We start from the raw sequence: 21,143 nt of genomic DNA on the forward strand, positions 1-21,143 counted from the left end.
GGTGGTCCAACCTCCCTGCACCAGTTTGTCCAGTGGGTTTGCAATCTGCAGAGTATGACATGTCCAAAGGTACTACAGCTTCACGGTGAGGTGATCCTCCACGGGCTGGTCTTCAGAAACACCAAGCAGCCACAGTTGTAGCAGGGTGCAAGCACTCAGCATCCTCACAAGGAGAAGCACTCCATGGCAAACAATCCCTCCCATTTTGAGGGCTAGGATGGAAACTGGAAGCCAGGTCTCTCTCCAAGTTGTCTCTCCTGTTTCTAGCATGGCTATTTCTGGTTTTTCCATCCGGCTTTTGGTGTGCAGGTGACACAGTTGGAGGGCAGCCTGGTATTTCCACTCCGGCAAGACCCTGCACCGGTCAGACCTGGTGAATCCCTGCTGAATTCACAAACATGCAGTCTGAGACTCTAGGCAAGCACAGCAGCAAGCTCATGGCCCCCTCCTCCCCATCGTTGAGATGGAGTATGAGGAAGGAAAGTATGGGGAACGTTTCTCAGGGCTGAGGGGCTCCAGAAGTTCTAAGCTGTCCTCCACTTTTCCGTGACACCATCCCTCATAAAAAAAGATAAAAGAACCGTGTAAAAACTGAACTGCGAGAAAGAAAAAAAAAATGAAGACAAAAGCACAGCTGGAGTGAGAAGGGCTGAGCAAGAGGGGATCAGGCTTTAAAAACGATGGAGCCCTTCAGCTGAGCTGGTTCGAGGCCGTCGGCGAAAGCGAGGAGGAAATACATCACCTTGCGGATCTGGGCTAACTCCGCTATCCTCTCCCCAAATTCCTGGGCGTCCGCCTCGTTGCACTCCACCTCCTTGGCCCCTGGCTTCTTCCAGAAGATGCCCACCGGCTCCAGCAGCTGCCGGTTCATCAGGTGGGTGAGATCAGGAGTCCAGTGCTGGGAGGTGCCGGTCACCGTGACCTTCCCGGGTCTCTCCAGTTGGATGTTCCAGCGGAGGAAGCGCAGGTTGTGCTGCCGGGTGAAATCCACTCGGTAGACGTGCTCGTTGGGACGCAGCAGCTTCTCGCCGTCCTGGGGCCTGACGTTTTTTTGCTGCAGGCTCTGGAACCGCAGTCGCATGCAGCGGGTGAGCTGGTCGTCGCGGACGAAGGGCAGCTCGAGCATCCCTGCCGCGGCTGCCATCACCTCGGGTTGCTCCTCTGCTACGTCCTCAGCAACGTCTGGCTCTCAAACAGGACAACACAAGGGGGAAAAAGCCTACAAGCCCTCCCAGAGCTGGTGCCCCCTCTCCACGGTCTCCCAGCGGTGCTAGGCAACCCGGGCCGGTGACGCAAAACACCCTCCGGGGCTTCCTCTGGGTGCCCTCCCGTCTCGTTTGCGGATTAGGAACTGATGGTGCTGCTGCTGCTCTGCACAAAAAAATCTATAGGGAAGGGATGTCTGATGTCAGCCTCCCTGGCAACCTCCCTGACAACCGTGGCTCGTTATCCCGAAATGAAGGCGTGCAGCCAGGGATGCCACCCGACAGGTCTGGGTGGCAGTGGTTTTCTCCGAGTGTAGGCTCATGGAATAATTCATAGAATCATAGAATCAATTGTCTATGTTGGAAGGGACCTTTAAGATCGTCAAGTCCAACCATCAACCTAACACTGTTAAAAAAACATCACTAATCCATGTCCCTCAGCACCACATCTACCCATCTTTTAAATACCTCCAGGGATGGCGATTCCACCCCTTCCCTGGGCAGCCTGTTCCAATGTTTGATAACCCTTTCAGTGAAGACATTTTTCCAAATATCCATTCTAAATCTTCTCCGGCATAACTTGAGGCCATTTCCTCATGTCCTTTCACTTGTTACTTGGGAGAAGAGACCAACACTCACCTCTCTACAACCTCTTTTCAGGTTGGAAAGGAGACTCTCGAGGGGTTTGGTCCAGCCTGCTGGTCAAAGTAGGACTTACTCAGGTTGTTCGGCGCTTTGTCCAGTCCATCTTTGAGTATCTCCATGCATGGAGATCCTTCAGCCTCTTTGGGACCCTGTTCCAGTGTCTGACCATGCTCATGCAGAAGATTAGCTGCAGCTTGTGCTTTTGTCTTGTCCTGTGACTGTGCACCCCCAGCAAGAATCTGGCTCTGTCTTGTCCACACCTTCCCATTAAGTAGCTGCAGACAACTATAAGGTTCCCCTTCACCTTCCCTTCTCCTGAATGAACAAACCCACTTCTCTCAGCCTCTCCTCATATGTCCTGCGCTCCAGACCATCTTGATGGCCTCCATCAGGCTTGCTTCGGTCTGCCACTATCTTTTTCTGGGGATGATTCCCTCCCCACCTGGGCCACATAATAATACAATGGACCAGAATGATACATCATGGTCTAACATGAAAGAGAGAAAAGGTGGAGAGCAACGGACTAGAAAATTATGGCAACCCCTTAGTGTACCTGGTTCCCATGGCTCCTACTGTTTGAAAACCATAAGTATAATTGATCACTCCTGACAACATATGGATCGTGGTCACAGAGCGGGAGATTACCAGGACCCCAAGTCCGAGCAAGTCCTGGGCTTGTATAACTGATGGAAAGAACGGGAATAGTCCATTGTCTGTGCTGGGTCAAAGTGGAAAAGTACCTGACAAAAGTCAATCATCTTGAATACTATAAGTAGCGATTCTAGTAAAGACCCTTTGAGCTTTTCTGGATCACAGCAGGCTGTGGTCAGTGTCTCCCCTGAGTTGGGACACCTCTTAGGTAAACATCTAGCCTAGATAGCTGTTCAATTATTGTCTTAAAACACTTCGTAAATCTTTAAATAAGTTAATGATTAAGTGCTGCTGAAATTCAACCTCTTGATATACCTCAAATCATTAATAAATATTGAATTGCTGCTAAATCATAACCGTGTCAAGTGTTTCCATCTGTGACACTGAGGCACAAGATCTGCCTTCGAGTCCTCCTCAGAGAGCAATAACTAACTCCAGGATGCAGAAGACCTATGCAAAATGGACTTTGGTAGGTGGGTGGTCTCAGAGTCATCTGCTCATGCCGTCCCATCCAAGACTGCCCTGCGCTCTGGAAGCAACTGAGGGGGCAGGAGACCAGACTAGGTGGTGGAGATGCAGGTTGTCTGACCCACTTCAAAATCTGGACCCTGTCCTTTGTTTGTTGAGAAATACCAACGCAACCCGTGGGAGAACAGGTTATAGATCCAGACCACCCTTTAGGACAAAGCTCTGCTGGAAATTACTTGAATTCCCCCATTTCAGGGCCTTAATTTCTTTTCATAAGAGCTAGACACCTCTGAAGGGTCACAGAAAGGATGTTACAGAGCTAGAACACACCTAAAGCCATGTAGGCCCAACCAAGAGTCAGGAAAATAGAAACCAGCTATAAAATAACTTCCAGTCCCCCACTCCCACTCAGTGGCTTAAACACCACAGGCTTAATGGGAAAGGGAGACATGGAGGGAGCCTTGAGGTGAGGTGCAAGAAAGCGTGTGAACAAAGTAATCTGTTGGGATACACAGGGATGTGGCTGGCCTGTTCTATTCCTTTGAAGGTATTCCCCCTCCTGACGTTTGAGAAGGAGTTTCACTGTGTGCAGTGGAACAAGGGATGAAGTTACATCCTGGTGTAAATCAGGATTACATTTTCTAGGACCAATAGGAGACCTGGCCCAAGATCCCTCTACTGAGAATTCTGTGATGTTAAAACTCACATCACTATCTTTCAGCTCCTCCTGGACCATGAATCAGAGACATTTTAGTATCTAATGACACTAAAACTAGACTTAAAAACACAGTGTTTTGCTGCCCTGTTTGTACTCTCAACTGTTGCTTACATCAGCATATTGACTGGTCAGGAGAAGAGGTTTGCCCTCTAGGCACTGGGTCCTGTGTGTGGAGATGCCCAAGGGCCAAGGAGCAACAAGCACCTCCAGCAATGTTATCTCAATTGCATGTGTGACAGTACCAAGGACCAAGAGGTCCATTATTTCTTGGCCAACAAAGGGATCTGAGACATTTGGCAAGAACCATGCTCTAATCCCAGCACCACCAGCAGAGCTGGTGTCCTTTTGGACCAGGGGGTTAATCTGTGCATTTGACATCTCCCATTTTGCTTTAAAAGTTGCTGCTGCAGTTTAAGCCCTCAAAGAACCTTGCAAAGTATGAGGAAAGGTCCCACCTAATTCAGAGGTCTCCAAAAGCAATGGTGTGCCAAAGCATGGCTGACCATAACCCTGTAGTGAACACCAGAGCAAACGACTGGGAGGGAAGGCTTGGGGAGAGGGCTGCAGCTTTTGGTTTTTCCCAGAAAACAAGCCTTTCTGAAAGAAAGAGCCGGCAGGCAAAGAAGAGCCTCTGAGAGTTCAGGACATGGAAAGTGAGAAGTCACAAACACCCAGAGCCGCATCGCCAAGGGAGGAAAAGCAACGCCATTGGCAACCTGAAATAATGAGGTGTCCAAAGGGACCCGGCTTCTGTTGGGTTGGCATTTCCCAGGGCAGGGCTGGAAGTGAATGGTGAGGAGGGAAGACAACTCGCCCGCTCTCCCTTGGGAGACATCGATGCAGAGGAAGAAGCTAAACAACCCCTTGCACCACACCTGTAATGAGACCCACAACAGCCACCACAGCCACGATGGGAAGAAAAGGCATATCTGGAAGCCAACAACAGCTATCTCATTCCCATATAAAGAAAAAACCTGATTTTAACAAAAAAAACCAAAAACCAAAACAAAACAGGGATGCTACAACAACCACCAATTCCCAAGGTTGAGCTTTGCGTTCGTGATCACAAAACCCACAGGCAGCAGAGGCAGGGAGCATCTCAGCCCACAGAGATGATGCAAAGGAGTAGGGTGGAGGGAATATTTGGACCCTGTGGGTCTGTTGAAGTGGGAGGCTGTGGATGAAGCAGATGACACTGTCTGCACATACTGTAGGACTTTGGTGGCTGCTTTTTGCAGTAAAATCTAGGAAAAGGTGCTTGCAACTTGCTAGTTTCCTGTCCTATGATGACACATGCCTGCACCAGGGACTGAAGCCCATATTGGTCTTGGCTTTCACAGGCTTGACCTCTTCTGCAGCTGAGGACATGGCAGGGACAGGCACAGACTGTCCAAGGATGTGGCACTGAGGACCTTCTTCCCCCCTGTACTTCTGTGGTTGCTTCCCTTATTCTGGTGAAGCCCTTTCATGGCTTTCTGGCCTGCAACACAGTTCTTTTGGACCCCACACTGGAAGGAGTGCTGCTACATGGTGCCATCAAGCCATAGGACATGTCAGGGATGGATGTTTTGGGGAAGAAGCTGCTTAGGAGAGATACTAGGAGAGATACTAATACCCTCAAATCACCCTACCTACCCAAGCACAAGGTGTCTCATTGCCAAGGTGGGCACACACTGAGCAGCCAAAGAGAGGTAACACCATGGGAATGTGGGAACGGGGCCAAATGCTGCAGCTGAGCATCATGGATTTTGTTATTTTTATCATTTTTAAAGTTATTTTGGAGTGGGGAGGGTCAGATTTGGGATCTGGAGGACAGGACGGGACTTGATTCACTTGGTTAAGGCGAAATCAGCCAAGGGTTTGGCTTGAGTGTGATGTGACTGCAGTCATGATGACCGACTTCCCCTTGAAAGATAGTCCTTTAAGGGAAGGTTTTAGCACATGAACAGTTTTTCAGGACCTGAGGCATCCCTGAAGAACCAGTTTTTGAGCCAGACAGACACAACATGAAGCCAAGGTGTTGAAGATAATCTTTCCCCTGGCATGGGGAGCTCCTTACCTTCTGCCACAGAGACTCCCGGGATGCCAGGGAGGAGCAGGCAGCCACGAACCAGCAGTTCCCAACCTGGCCCTGGTGTAAGTCATGGGAGCTGATCCCATCCACAAAGAGGTGCGGATCATCGCAGATTTCCTGTGGGACAGGAGAAAAACAGACATGCTGGGTAAGCGAGGAGACAGGGATATTGGGAGCAAGGCTCCTTGGCAAAGGAAAATCTCTTTCTCTCTTCCTCAGGCTCCATTTAAACCCCACCTGCAGCTTTCTGGTGGCCTCACTCATCATGCTGGTGGCAGGAAGACCCTGTCCTGCCTTCTGCTCTCACCAGGACATGGGCAGCATCACTGCCGAAGTGAAGTGAGACCTACTCCTTATTCTGTTCCAGCATCAGCACAGCTTTGCTCTATTTACCCCAGGTGATAATGGTATTTCTCCACACGGTTACAGCCCTAGTGACCCTTCTGCTCTTCTAAGAGACCCTTTCAGCTGTCTCTACTCTGTGTCTGCTTTACAAACTTCTCCCTCTCTTATTTTGCTCTGGAGAGCATGGGAGCAGCACCCAAACCCATTGCCTCCCACACTGGAACTTGTGGATCCATCCAAAAATGAAACCCTGCAGGACCAGGGCAAAACCTGGCATTTAGATGAGGAATCACAGTGCCTAAATCGGAGACTTCACCCAAGAAAGCTCAATGCAGATGCAGGCCTCAGACATGGTTGCAAGAAGCCAAGTGTCCTCAAGCAGGAGGTCTGTCCTTCTAGTCATTAGCACAGCAGATGGAGAAAATCTGGTGGTTTTGCAGCTGGGCCAGGAGGATTAAATGCTCATTCTGACACCAAAACCAGCATGGTGGATTGTGCATGGGCACCTTGGATGGAGAAATTTGGGTAGGTGGCAACTAGGAGGTGAGCTCATCCCTCCAACCATGCAGGCACCAACCATATCGCCTTTCGTCTTCCCAGTTCCTGCCAGGCTGCCCTCCCTTCTTCCTGCTCCCTCTTAGAGCCTGGCCAAGAAAGCACTTAAATAACAGAAGGTGTTGAGCAAGCTTCGTGTGAAATACTGCTTTATTTTTTATATCTTTTCTCCTAATCAATCCAATTTGGAAGGTCATGTCCAGCTGGAGGCTGGGAGCAGATGGGACAGACAAAGAGCTGAGAGAATCTTTTCCCCGTTCTTATCGCATTTAATTTGAAGGGGGGGGAAGGAGAAGCAGATTTTCATTCTTCCCCCCCCACCTCCCAGTTTTTCAGGCTGGCTGCACCCAGAATAACATGTCCCCCCCTGACTTTGCACAACCTTGCACAACCTGGCATCGCCTCTGCCCATCACAGGGAGGAAAAGGAATCACTGTTTTGTAAGCACCTCCTGCTCTTCCCACCTAATCCAGCCATCACTGTACACCTAAAAAAATCACCTGAGCCCCACCTCGAGTGCTGTGTCCAGTTTTAGGCCCCTTACCACAAAAAAGACATTGAGAGGCTGGAGTGGGTCCAGAGAAGGGCAATGGAGATGGTGAGGGGTCTGGAGCACAAGTCTGGTGAGGAGAGGATGAGGGAGCTGGGGTGTTCAGTCTGCAGAAGAGGAGGCTGAGGGGAGACCTTCTGGCTCTCTCCAACTCCCTGAAAGGAGGGTGTAGCCAGGGGGGGGTCAGACTCTTCTCCCAAGGAACAGGCCATGGGACAAGAGGAAACGGCCTCAAGTTGCACCAGGGGAGGTTCAGATTGGATATTAGGAAAAATTTTTACCCTGAAAGGGTTATTAAGGATTGGAATGGGCTGCCCAGGGAGGTGGTTGAGGAACCATCCCTGGAGGTATTTAGAAGATGGGTTGATATAGTGCTTAGACACATGGTTTAGTGAGGGATTTTATCAGAGTTAGGTTGATGGTTGGACTAGATGATCTTAAAGGTCCCTTCTAACCTAAGCAATTCTATGATTCTATTCTATGAGTCCACGATCCAGACACAAACTGGGCAGGGATCACACCCAAGGGAGAGGACTAATTCCCTCCCAGCTGCTGGCGTTGCAGGAGGTTGGGATAAGCACTAGAGGGAGGCAAGCTGACAGCCACCAGAGGCAAGAGCCACCCACGCTTCCCAGCACAGCTGAGCGCAGAGAGGGAAGGGAGAGGAACACTGGGGTTTGATGACTCTTTTGTACCACCGAGGAAGCACCCAGCAGCAGGGGATGCATCCGAACGGTCTGTTGGTGATGGGGGTGTCTGCAAGATCAGCTCTTAGCGATCCTGCTCTGGGGGCAAAGGCACCATGTTTGCCCCATTTGAGGACCACAGCTGCCCCTTCTAGCTTTGAGTGAATCTGCTGCGTACCAAAAACGAGTCTCTTGGTATTGCAAAGATGGGGGAGAACGTGAAAGCATGAAAAGCACTTGCAGCCCAGAAAGCCAATCACATCCTGGGCTGCATCAAAAGAAGTGTTGCTAACAGGTCCAGAGAGGTGATTCTGCCACTTTACTCTGCTCTGGTGAGACCTCACCTGGAGTACTGTGTGCAGGTCTGGAGCCCTCAATATAAGGAGGACATGGACCTGATGGAGCGGGTCCAGAGGAGGGCCACAAGGATGATCAGGGGTTGGAGCACTTCTGCTACGAAGACAGGCTGAGGGAGCTGGGGTTGTTCAGCCTGGAGAAGAGGAGGCTCCGGGGAGACCTAATAGCAGCCTTCCAGTACCTGAAGGGGGCCTACAGGAAGGCCAGGGAGAGCCTGTTTAGAAAGGCCTGTAGTGATAGGATGAGGGGAAATGGCTTTAAGTTGGAGGGGAGCAGATTTAGATTGGAGATTAGGAGAAAGTTCTTTCCTGTGAGGGTGGTGGAGCACTGGAACAGGTTGCCCAGGGAGGTGGTTGAGGCCCCTTCCCTGGAGATATTCAAGGTTAAGCCTTTCACACCAAGGGAAAAGAAGGTAAATATTCATTTTACTTTTTACAGAAGATTAACAGGTGCTCAGAAATACCAACAGTGACTTGAAAACTGGTGGGTGCTGCTTTATTGCTTGCAGGATTGGGGTAGCTTCCAAGAAGATCATGAAGAAGACACGCACAGCATCAGTCCTTAAGGGGAACCCTGTTGACTAGGCTTTTATTTACTGTGGTACATCAATACCCAGCGAGGTATCTGCAGCAAGAACTCTACCCCAACAACCAGCAACATAGCAATGGCATATTGTGAGACCTCGTATGCAAAAGTCCCATTGGATGTGGCTCCTGTTATTGGGTCTAATGTGGTTTGTAGTCAGGAGCTCTGCTCTGTGATGTTCAAGGAGGTGTCTCCTATAGGAAAGTCGCCCAGGACCCTAGAAGTGGGTTTGGCCCACAGTGAGTCTATGCCATGGCCAAGCAGGGATGCATCCACTTTTATCTCTCCTCATTGAGTCCAGAACTTCTTGGGGTCTAAACAAAGACACCAACTTCTCCAGCCATGGCTGCATGATTCAGTGGTGGCTGAGCTTTGGTTGCAGGCAAGACTCAAAGATCCCACCATGTCTCCGTCCCACCATGTCTCCAGTCAGCAGCTGATCTTCCTGCTTTCCTTCTCCTTTCTGCTTGGCGTAGCTTGCCCATATTATTTTATACACTATTGTTGGGCTGGAGAGGGCATGGATTCTGCATCTCTGGAGGCCTGGAAAAGGAGGTTGGACTCTTTTGGGGATGGTCTGCCCCAGTCAGCAGGCCATGGGTACAGAGTCACCTTGTCCTGGCTTTCCCATCACTGCCCTCTCCTTACACATCTCAGGAAAATCTCAGGCCATACCTTGAGGAGCACTCACCCACATTTGAGTGCAATCTTAGCAAAGGACCAGTTGTAATAATACTTGACTCTTTCAAAGGACGTTTCTGTCTGTGGGTCTCAAGAAGCTTCACTAAAGTACTTCTGGTGAAGAAAAAAGGGAAGAACTAAAGTTAGTAATTTATTCAGAGTCATGGGACAAGCCAGGCACAAAACGCCCTCCTGCTCCTAAACTTGCAAAACTACTGTCTCCCCTCTCTGCTCCCATGGCCACCCAGACACCCTGCCTCAGCATCTGTAGAGGGTAGGAGATACTGCTTTTGGGGGACAGCAGCAGCAGGTCCCTGCTCTGTGGTGCAAAGTGCTCTGCAGCCTCACAGCTCTCTAGAGGTGCTTCAGAAAAAATATATTCATGGGTGCCTTAAGGCCGCAGCAACACACAAATTGTTTTTGCTGCAGGGGACACAACGCTGGCTCAGACCCACAGCCTGCTCAGAGCTGCTGGCTCACTTGCCTGGCTCTGCACACACATGCTCCAACCCATCTCAGGACCAACAACCTCAGCATGCCGGAGTTACACCTCCCCAGAGTGACCCCCAGCAAGAAACGGTGGTGGCTGTCAGGAAAAAAAAGGGTGGTCCAACCTCCCTGCACCAGTTTGTCCAGTGGGTTTGCAATCTGCAGAGTATGACATGTCCAAAGGTACTACAGCTTCACGGTGAGGTGATCCTCCACGGGCTGGTCTTCAGAAACACCAAGCAGCCACAGTTGTAGCAGGGTGCAAGCACTCAGCATCCTCACAAGGAGAAGCACTCCATGGCAAACAATCCCTCCCATTTTGAGGGCTAGGATGGAAACTGGAAGCCAGGTCTCTCTCCAAGTTGTCTCTCCTGTTTCTAGCATGGCTATTTCTGGTTTTTCCATCCGGCTTTTGGTGTGCAGGTGACACAGTTGGAGGGCAGCCTGGTATTTCCACTCCGGCAAGACCCTGCACCGGTCAGACCTGGTGAATCCCTGCTGAATTCACAAACATGCAGTCTGAGACTCTAGGCAAGCACAGCAGCAAGCTCATGGCCCCCTCCTCCCCATCGTTGAGATGGAGTATGAGGAAGGAAAGTATGGGGAACGTTTCTCAGGGCTGAGGGGCTCCAGAAGTTCTAAGCTGTCCTCCACTTTTCCGTGACACCATCCCTCATAAAAAAAGATAAAAGAACCGTGTAAAAACTGAACTGCGAGAAAGAAAAAAAAAATGAAGACAAAAGCACAGCTGGAGTGAGAAGGGCTGAGCAAGAGGGGATCAGGCTTTAAAAACGATGGAGCCCTTCAGCTGAGCTGGTTCGAGGCCGTCGGCGAAAGCGAGGAGGAAATACATCACCTTGCGGATCTGGGCTAACTCCGCTATCCTCTCCCCAAATTCCTGGGCGTCCGCCTCGTTGCACTCCACCTCCTTGGCCCCTGGCTTCTTCCAGAAGATGCCCACCGGCTCCAGCAGCTGCCGGTTCATCAGGTGGGTGAGATCAGGAGTCCAGTGCTGGGAAGTGCCGGTCACCGTGACCTTCCCGGGTCTCTCCAGTTGGATGTTCCAGCGGAGGAAGCGCAGGTTGTGCTGCCGGGTGAAATCCACTCGGTAGACGTGCTCGTTGGGACGCAGCAGCTTCTCGCCGTCCTGGGGCCTGACGTTTTTTTGCTGCAGGCTCTGGAACCGCAGTCGCATGCAGCGGGTGAGCTGGTCGTCGCGGACGAAGGGCAGCTCGAGCATCCCTGCCGCGGCTGCCATCACCTCGGGTTGCTCCTCTGCTACGTCCTCAGCAACGTCTGGCTCTCAAACAGGACAACACAAGGGGGAAAAAGCCTCCAAGCCCTCCCAGAGCTGGTGCCCCCTCTCCACGGTCTCCCAGCGGTGCTAGGCAACCCGGGCTGGTGACGCAAAACACCCTCCGGGGCTTCCTCTGGGTGCCCTCCCGTCTCGTTTGCGGATTAGGAACTGATGGTGCTGCTGCTGCTCTGCACAAAAAAATCTATAGGGAAGGGATGTCTGATGTCAGCCTCCCTGGCAACCTCCCTGACAACCGTGGCTCGTTATCCCGAAATGAAGGCGTGCAGCCAGGGATGCCACCCGACAGGTCTGGGTGGCAGTGGTTTTCTCCGAGTGTAGGCTCATGGAATAATTCATAGAATCATAGAATCAATTGTCTATGTTGGAAGGGACCTTTAAGATCGTCAAGTCCAACCATCAACCTAACACTGTTAAAAAAACATCACTAATCCATGTCCCTCAGCACCACATCTACCCATCTTTTAAATACCTCCAGGGATGGCGATTCCACCCCTTCCCTGGGCAGCCTGTTCCAATGTTTGATAACCCTTTCAGTGAAGACATTTTTCCAAATATCCATTCTAAATCTTCTCCGGCATAACTTGAGGCCATTTCCTCATGTCCTTTCAGTTTTTCCTAATATCCATTCTAAATCTCCCCCGGCGTAACTTGAGGCCATTTCCTCATGTCCTTTCACTTGTTACTTGGGAGAAGAGACCAACACTCACCTCTCTACAACCTCTTTTCAGGTTGGAAAGGAGACTCTCGAGGGGTTTGGTCCAGCCTGCTGGTCAAAGTAGGACTTACTCAGGTTGTTCGGCGCTTTGTCCAGTCCATCTTTGAGTATCTCCATGCATGGAGATCCTTCAGCCTCTTTGGGACCCTGTTCCAGTGTCTGACCATGCTCATGCAGAAGATTAGCTGCAGCTTGTGCTTTTGTCTTGTCCTGTGACTGTGCACCCCCAGCAAGAGTCTGGCTCTGTCTTGTCCACACCTTCCCATTAAGTAGCTGCAGACAACTATAAGGTTCCCCTACACCTTCCCTTCTCCTGGATGAACAAACCCACTTCTCTCAGCCTCTCCTCATATGGCCTGTGCTCCAGACCATCTTGGTGGCCTCCATCAGGCTCGCTTCGGTCTGCCACTATCTTCTTCTGGGGACAATCCCCTCCCCACCTGGGCCACATAATAATACAATGGACCAGAATGATACATCATGGTCTAACATGAAAGAGAGAAAAGGTGGAGAGCAACGGACTAGAAAACTATGGCAACCCCTTAGTGTACCTGGTTCCCATGGCTCCTACTGTTTGAAAACCATAACTATAATTGATCACTCCTGACAACATATGGATCGTGGTCACAGAGTGGGAGATTACCAGGACCCCAAGTCCGAGCAAGTCCTGGGCTTGTATAACTGATGGAAAGAACGGGAATAGTCCATTGTCTGAGCTGGGTCAAAGTGGAAAAGTACCTGACAAAAGTCAATCATCTTGAATACTATAAGTAGCGATTCTAGTAAAGACCCTTTGAGCTTTTCTGGATCACAGCAGGCTGTGGTCAGTGTCTCCCCTGAGTTGGGACACCTCTTAGGTAAACATCTAGCCTAGATAGCTGTTCAATTATTGTCTTAAAACACTTCGTAAATCTTTAAATAAGTTAATGATTAAGTGCTGCTGAAATTCAAGTGGTCAAAGAGTGGGAGATTACCAGGACCCCAAGTCCGAGCAAGTCCTGGGCTTGTATAACTGATGGAAAGAACGGGAATAGTCCATTGTCTGTGCTGGGTCAAAGTGGAAAAGTACCTGACAAAAGTCAATCATCTTGAATACTATAAGTAGCGATTCTAGTAAAGACCCTTTGAGCTTTTCTGGATCACAGCAGGCTGTGGTCAGTGTCTCCCCTGAGTTGGGACACCTCTTAGGTAAACATCTAGCCTAGATAGCTGTTCAATTATTGTCTTAAAACACTTCGTAAATCTTTAAATAAGTTAATGATTAAGTGCTGCTGAAATTCAACCTCTTGATATACCTCAAATCATTAATAAATATTGAATTGCTGCTAAATCATAACCGTGTCAAGTGTTTCCATCTGTGACACTGAGGCACAAGATCTGCCTTCGAGTCCTCCTCAGAGAGCAATAACTAACTCCAGGATGCAGAAGACCTATGCAAAATGGACTTTGGTAGGTGGGTGGTCTCAGAGTCATCTGCTCATGCCGTCCCATCCAAGACTGCCCTGCGCTCTGGAAGCAACTGAGGGGGCAGGAGACCAGACTAAGTGGTGGAGATGCAGGTTGTCTGACCCACTTCAAAATCTGGACCCTGTCCTTTGTTTGTTGAGAAATACCAACGCAACCCGTGGGAGAACAGGTTATAGATCCAGACCACCCTTTAGGACAAAGCTCTGCTGGAAATTACTTGAATTCCCCCATTTCAGGGCCTTAATTTCTTTTCATAAGAGCTAGACACCTCTGAAGGGTCACAGAAAGGATGTTACAGAGCTAGAACACACCTAAAGCCATGTAGGCCCAACCAAGAGTCAGGAAAATAGAAACCAGCTATAAAATAACTTCCAGTCCCCCACTCCCACTCAGTGGCTTAAACACCACAGGCTTAATGGGAAAGGGAGACATGGAGGGAGCCTTGAGGTGAGGTGCAAGAAAGCGTGTGAACAAAGTAATCTGTTGGGATACACAGGGATGTGGCTGGCCTGTTCTATTCCTTTGAAGGTATTCCCCCTCCTGACGTTTGAGAAGGAGTTTCACTGTGTGCAGTGGAACAAGGGATGAAGTTACATCCTGGTGTAAATCAGGATTACATTTTCTAGGACCAATAGGAGACCTGGCCCAAGATCCCTCTACTGAGAATTCTGTGATGTTAAAACTCACATCACTATCTTTCAGCTCCTCCTGGACCATGAATCAGAGACATTTTAGTATCTAATGACACTAAAACTAGACTTAAAAACACAGTGTTTTGCTGCCCTGTTTGTACTCTCAACTGTTGCTTACATCAGCATATTGACTGGTCAGGAGAAGAGGTTTGCCCTCTAGGCACTGGGTCCTGTGTGTGGAGATGCCCAAGGGCCAAGGAGCAACAAGCACCTCCAGCAATGTTATCTCAATTGCATGTGTGACAGTACCAAGGACCAAGAGGTCCATTATTTCTTGGCCAACAAAGGGATCTGAGACATTTGGCAAGAACCATGCTCTAATCCCAGCACCACCAGCAGAGCTGGTGTCCTTTTGGACCAGGGGGTTAATCTGTGCATTTGACATCTCCCATTTTGCTTTAAAAGTTGCTGCTGCAGTTTAAGCCCTCAAAGAACCTTGCAAAGTATGAGGAAAGGTCCCACCTAATTCAGAGGTCTCCAAAAGCAATGGTGTGCCAAAGCATGGCTGACCATAACCCTGTAGTGAACACCAGAGCAAACGACTGGGAGGGAAGGCTTGGGGAGAGGGCTGCAGCTTTTGGTTTTTCCCAGAAAACAAGCCTTTCTGAAAGAAAGAGCCGGCAGGCAAAGAAGAGCCTCTGAGAGTTCAGGACATGGAAAGTGAGAAGTCACAAACACCCAGAGCCGCATCGCCAAGGGAGGAAAAGCAACGCCATTGGCAACCTGAAATAATGAGGTGTCCAAAGGGACCCGGCTTCTGTTGGGTTGGCATTTCCCAGGGCAGGGCTGGAAGTGAATGGTGAGGAGGGAAGACAACTCGCCCGCTCTCCCTTGGGAGACATCGATGCAGAGGAAGAAGCTAAACAACCCCTTGCACCACACCTGTAATGAGACCCACAACAGCCACCACAGCCACGATGGGAAGAAAAGGCATATCTGGAAGCCAACAACAGCTATCTCATTCCCATATAAAGAAAAAACCTGATTTTAACAAAAAAAACCAAAAACCAAAACAAAACAGGGATGCTACAACAACCACCAATTCCCAAGGTTGAGCTTTGCGTTCGTGATCACAAAACCCACAGGCAGCAGAGGCAGGGAGCATCTCAGCCCACAGAGATGATGCAAAGGAGTAGGGTGGAGGGAATATTTGGACCCTGTGGGTCTGTTGAAGTGGGAGGCTGTGGATGAAGCAGATGACACTGTCTGCACATACTGTAGGACTTTGGTGGCTGCTTTTTGCAGTAAAATCTAGGAAAAGGTGCTTGCAACTTGCTAGTTTCCTGTCCTATGATGACACATGCCTGCACCAGGGACTGAAGCCCATATTGGTCTTGGCTTTCACAGGCTTGACCTCTTCTGCAGCTGAGGACATGGCAGGGACAGGCACAGACTGTCCAAGGATGTGGCACTGAGGACCTTCTTCCCCCCTGTACTTCTGTGGTTGCTTCCCTTATTCTGGTGAAGCCCTTTCATGGCTTTCTGGCCTGCAACACAGTTCTTTTGGACCCCACACTGGAAGGAGTGCTGCTACATGGTGCCATCAAGCCATAGGACATGTCAGGGATGGATGTTTTGGGGAAGAAGCTGCTTAGGAGAGATACTAGGAGAGATACTAATACCCTCAAAATCACCCTACCTACCCAAGCACAAGGTGTCTCATTGCCAAGGTGGGCACACACTGAGCAGCCAAAGAGAGGTAACACCATGGGAATGTGGGAACGGGGCCAAATGCTGCAGCTGAGCATCATGGATTTTGTTATTTTTATCATTTTTAAAGTTATTTTGGAGTGGGGAGGGTCAGATTTGGGATCTGGAGGACAGGACGGGACTTGATTCACTTGGTTAAGGCGAAATCAGCCAAGGGTTTGGCTTGAGTGTGATGTGACTGCAGTCATGATGACCGACTTCCCCTTGAAAGATAGTCCTTTAAGGGAAGGTTTTAGCACATGAACAGTTTTTCAGGACCTGAGGCATCCCTGAAGAACCAGTTTTTGAGCCAGACAGACACAACATGAAGCCAAGGTGTTGAAGATAATCTTTCCCCTGGCATGGGGAGCTCCTTACCTTCTGCCACAGAGACTCCCGGGATGCCAGGGAGGAGCAGGCAGCCACGAACCAGCAGTTCCCAACCTGGCCCTGGTGTAAGTCATGGGAGCTGATCCCATCCACAAAGAGGTGCGGATCATCGCAGATTTCCTGTGGGACAGGAGAAAAACAGACATGCTGGGTAAGCGAGGAGACAGGGATATTGGGAGCAAGGCTCCTTGGCAAAGGAAAATCTCTTTCTCTCTTCCTCAGGCTCCATTTAAACCCCACCTGCAGCTTTCTGGTGGCCTCACTCATCATGCTGGTGGCAGGAAGACCCTGTCCTGCCTTCTGCTCTCACCAGGACATGGGCAGCATCACTGCCGAAGTGAAGTGAGACCTACTCCTTATTCTGTTCCAGCATCAGCACAGCTTTGCTCTATTTACCCCAGGTGATAATGGTATTTCTCCACACGGTTACAGCCCTAGTGACCCTTCTGCTCTTCTAAGAGACCCTTTCAGCTGTCTCTACTCTGTGTCTGCTTTACAAACTTCTCCCTCTCTTATTTTGCTCTGGAGAGCATGGGAGCAGCACCCAAACCCATTGCCTCCCACACTGGAACTTGTGGATCCATCCAAAAATGAAACCCTGCAGGACCAGGGCAAAACCTGGCATTTAGATGAGGAATCACAGTGCCTAAATCGGAGACTTCACCCAAGAAAGCTCAATGCAGATGCAGGCCTCAGACATGGTTGCAAGAAGCCAAGTGTCCTCAAGCAGGAGGTCTGTCCTTCTAGTCATTAGCACAGCAGATGGAGAAAATCTGGTGGTTTTGCAGCTGGGCCAGGAGGATTAAATGCTCATTCTGACACCAAAACCAGCATGGTGGATTGTGCATGGGCACCTTGGATGGAGAAATTTGGGTAGGTGGCAACTAGGAGGTGAGCTCATCCCTCCAACCATGCAGGCACCAACCATATCGCCTTTCGTCTTCCCAGTTCCTGCCAGGCTGCCCTCCCTTCTTCCTGCTCCCTCTTAGAGCCTGGCCAAGAAAGCACTTAAATAACAGAAGGTGTTGAGCAAGCTTCGTGTGAAATACTGCTTTATTTTTTATATCTTTTCTCCTAATCAATCCAATTTGGAAGGTCATGTCCAGCTGGAGGCTGGGAGCAGATGGGACAGACAAAGAGCTGAGAGAATCTTTTCCCCGTTCTTATCGCATTTAATTTGAAGGGGGGGGAAGGAGAAGCAGATTTTCATTCTTCCCCCCCCACCTCCCAGTTTTTCAGGCTGGCTGCACCCAGAATAACATGTCCCCCCCTGACTTTGCACAACCTTGCACAACCTGGCATCGCCTCTGCCCATCACAGGGAGGAAAAGGAATCACTGTTTTGTAAGCACCTCCTGCTCTTCCCACCTAATCCAGCCATCACTGTACACCTAAAAAAATCACCTGAGCCCCACCTCGAGTGCTGTGTCCAGTTTTAGGCCCCTTACCACAAAAAAGACATTGAGAGGCTGGAGTGGGTCCAGAGAAGGGCAATGGAGATGGTGAGGGGTCTGGAGCACAAGTCTGGTGAGGAGAGGATGAGGGAGCTGGGGTGTTCAGTCTGCAGAAGAGGAGGCTGAGGGGAGACCTTCTGGCTCTCTCCAACTCCCTGAAAGGAGGGTGTAGCCAGGGGGGGGTCAGACTCTTCTCCCAAGGAACAGGCCATGGGACAAGAGGAAACGGCCTCAAGTTGCACCAGGGGAGGTTCAGATTGGATATTAGGAAAAATTTTTACCCTGAAAGGGTTATTAAGGATTGGAATGGGCTGCCCAGGGAGGTGGTTGAGGAACCATCCCTGGAGGTATTTAGAAGATGGGTTGATATAGTGCTTAGACACATGGTTTAGTGAGGGATTTTATCAGAGTTAGGTTGATGGTTGGACTAGATGATCTTAAAGGTCCCTTCTAACCTAAGCAATTCTATGATTCTATTCTATGAGTCCACGATCCAGACACAAACTGGGCAGGGATCACACCCAAGGGAGAGGACTAATTCCCTCCCAGCTGCTGGCGTTGCAGGAGGTTGGGATAAGCACTAGAGGGAGGCAAGCTGACAGCCACCAGAGGCAAGAGCCACCCACGCTTCCCAGCACAGCTGAGCGCAGAGAGGGAAGGGAGAGGAACACTGGGGTTTGATGACTCTTTTGTACCACCGAGGAAGCACCCAGCAGCAGGGGATGCATCCGAACGGTCTGTTGGTGATGGGGGTGTCTGCAAGATCAGCTCTTAGCGATCCTGCTCTGGGGGCAAAGGCACCATGTTTGCCCCATTTGAGGACCACAGCTGCCCCTTCTAGCTTTGAGTGAATCTGCTGCGTACCAAAAACGAGTCTCTTGGTATTGCAAAGATGGGGGAGAACGTGAAAGCATGAAAAGCACTTGCAGCCCAGAAAGCCAATCACATCCTGGGCTGCATCAAAAGAAGTGTTGCTAACAGGTCCAGAGAGGTGATTCTGCCACTTTACTCTGCTCTGGTGAGACCTCACCTGGAGTACTGTGTGCAGGTCTGGAGCCCTCAATATAAGGAGGACATGGACCTGATGGAGCGGGTCCAGAGGAGGGCCACAAGGATGATCAGGGGTTGGAGCACTTCTGCTACGAAGACAGGCTGAGGGAGCTGGGGTTGTTCAGCCTGGAGAAGAGGAGGCTCCGGGGAGACCTAATAGCAGCCTTCCAGTACCTGAAGGGGGCCTACAGGAAGGCCAGGGAGAGCCTGTTTAGAAAGGCCTGTAGTGATAGGATGAGGGGAAATGGCTTTAAGTTGGAGGGGAGCAGATTTAGATTGGAGATGAGGAGAAAGTTCTTTCCTGTGAGGGTGGTGGAGCACTGGAACAGGTTGCCCAGGGAGGAGGTTGAGGCCCCATCCCTGGAGATATTCAAGGTGAGGCTCGATGAGGCCCTGGGCAACCTGGTCTAGTTGGGGGTGTCCCTGCTGACTGCGGGGGGGTCGGACTAGATGACCTTTGGAGGTCCCTTCTGGCCTAGACAATTCTATGATTCTATGAAAAAGACATCCTGCTTGGCAGAAATTAGCATAGGGCAGAGGGTGTCAGATGCTCAGGGACCTTTCCTAAGAGCAGAGCTGCCAGTTCACTGTGATCTCCCCATCACCAGGAAAGAGTCTGCAAATTAACTCCTCCTGATTGCTCATTTTAGTAGAGGGAAGCCCTATGTACTCATCAAAAGAGCAGCCTGCCCTGGCACAGCAGCTCATTTAGACCCTACTCTCTTGGACCCATGGCACCAACGAAGATGCCACGGCTGGAAACGTTCATGCCAGGGCAGGTTCCCTCTGCAAAACACGTTCCTCACTTGACTCAGCTTCTCTTTCCACTCATGCAGATGGGTCCCTAAGGGCATATCATTACTGAAAGATTCATTCAGGCAGCTCTTCAGATGCTGCAGTAGGCGTTTCCCATTCAGGTGCACACTTGGATGTGGCATTTCAAGGTGCTTTTGGTCCAGCGTGGTCATAGCTGAAAGCACACACTTGCTCTACAACTTAGCAGCCCATGGACTTCTTAAGCTCCTTCCCTCACAATGTGTAAAACCCCACGACAGTTTGCAGCTGAGTTGGAAGTTTCCTAGGAGCACGAAGGTTGCTAAATACCACAATCCCGTGCTGTGGCAAGGGTTGACAGCCTCTCCCTTGATCCTTGAGGATCTTTCATGTCTGGTGCCTGGAGATGCATCAGGCTTTGGAGAAGGAGTGATGCTGTGCGCAAGGATCAGCCCAGCATGATATACATGCCCAGTGAGAAGGAAACACCATGTGAGTTCTGCACAAAACTTGGACAAGTCCCAAAATGCTTACTAAGTCTTCCTGGAGTCCACCCTGAAGGGCAGAGTGGGACAGCCATGCTTTCCTGCAGAAGAACCACTCAGCACCCTCAAACCCTAGGACTGAGCTTGGTCCCAGTGGGCTCCCAGTCATCCGAAGCACAGAATCACTAAATCAATGTGGCTAGAAGGAACTTCTGGAGATCATCCAGTCCATCCCATCTAATCAAAGCAGGGTCAGCAAGAGCAAGTTGCCCAGAACCAAGTCCAGTTGGGTTTTGATATCTCCAGGGATGGAAACTCCACAACCTCTCTGGGCAACCCGTGCCAGTGTTTAGACCACCCTCAGAGTAAAAATAAGGTTTTTTTCATGTTTAAATGGATTTTCCGGTTTTACAGTTTGTGCTTACTGTCTCTTGCCCTGTCACTGGGCACCACTGTCTTCTTCGTTCCCTCTCATCAGGTTTTTATAAACATGGATAAGATCCCCCTGAGCCTTCTCCAGACAGAAGAGTCCCAGCTCTCTCAGCTTCACCTTGTGTCAGATGCTCCAGTCCCTTAATGATCTTCATGGCCTTTCTCTGCACTGGCACAGGGGAAGGCAGCATTGCCTCCTTGCTCTAACGCTGCAGAGCTCATCCCATCAGGGTAAAACTCATCTGTGGGTCAGTCTCCCCAGCAAAACCTTCTGAGAAGGTTTCCCAAACTTCCTGGACTGGAGCTTCCCAATATGAAATTACTCGGATTCTACAGTCCCCACTGAAGCTGCTCAGCTCCCACTCACACATTTTGGCCCTGGTCAAAACGTGTGGCCCTCAATCTGCAGGGATGACGTTCCCCTGGGTGCTGTGCCTGCACTGAGGTGGGTGCAAGGGACCAAGGCTTCAGCAAGGATGAAATTCCCCCCAAGATTGGCTTCGGCGTGCGATGCAGCACCTTCAGGGCACAAAGTACACTCAGAGTCATGAAGCACCATGCCCACATGCAGAGGTGGGTGATGAACTAGAGACCAGTGGGAACTAGGCCAAAAAAGGCCAAAAAAAAAAAAAAAAAAAAACCGAAACTAGATTCCCTTTTCTTGCACAA

At 50.2% G+C, this 21,143-nt stretch overlaps 3 protein-coding genes across 3 annotated transcripts in view; all 3 read right to left on the bottom strand.

Moving 5' to 3' along the window:
- The window catches only part of CAPN5 (calpain 5), a 90,987-nt gene that overhangs the window by 19,228 nt on the left and 50,616 nt on the right, over window positions 1-21,143 (bottom strand). Inside the window, exon 3 of the mRNA XM_014947111.1 lies at window positions 16,269-16,400. Within this exon, the coding sequence (XP_014802597.1) occupies window positions 16,269-16,400 (132 nt within the window). The remainder of the gene's footprint in view (window positions 1-16,268; window positions 16,401-21,143) is intronic.
- LOC106890949 (olfactory marker protein-like) lies at window positions 495-6,458 on the bottom strand. Its single transcript, XM_014947093.1, is given in 6 exon segments — window positions 495-1,150; window positions 1,152-1,217; window positions 1,220-1,258; window positions 1,261-1,332; window positions 5,747-5,878; window positions 6,423-6,458. Coding segments are annotated over 6 exon segments (831 nt in total). The 3' UTR covers window positions 495-664.
- On the bottom strand, window positions 10,618-11,693 carry LOC106890965 (olfactory marker protein-like). The gene has a single exon (XM_014947109.1). It carries the CDS (start codon window positions 11,265-11,267, stop codon window positions 10,788-10,790), a length of 480 nt encoding a protein of 159 aa, XP_014802595.1. The 5' UTR covers window positions 11,268-11,693; the 3' UTR covers window positions 10,618-10,787.

Source organism: Calidris pugnax, unplaced genomic scaffold, assembly GCF_001431845.1.
Source record: "Calidris pugnax isolate Ruff unplaced genomic scaffold, ASM143184v1 scaffold121, whole genome shotgun sequence".
Classification (NCBI taxonomy): Eukaryota; Metazoa; Chordata; class Aves; order Charadriiformes; family Scolopacidae; genus Calidris; species Calidris pugnax.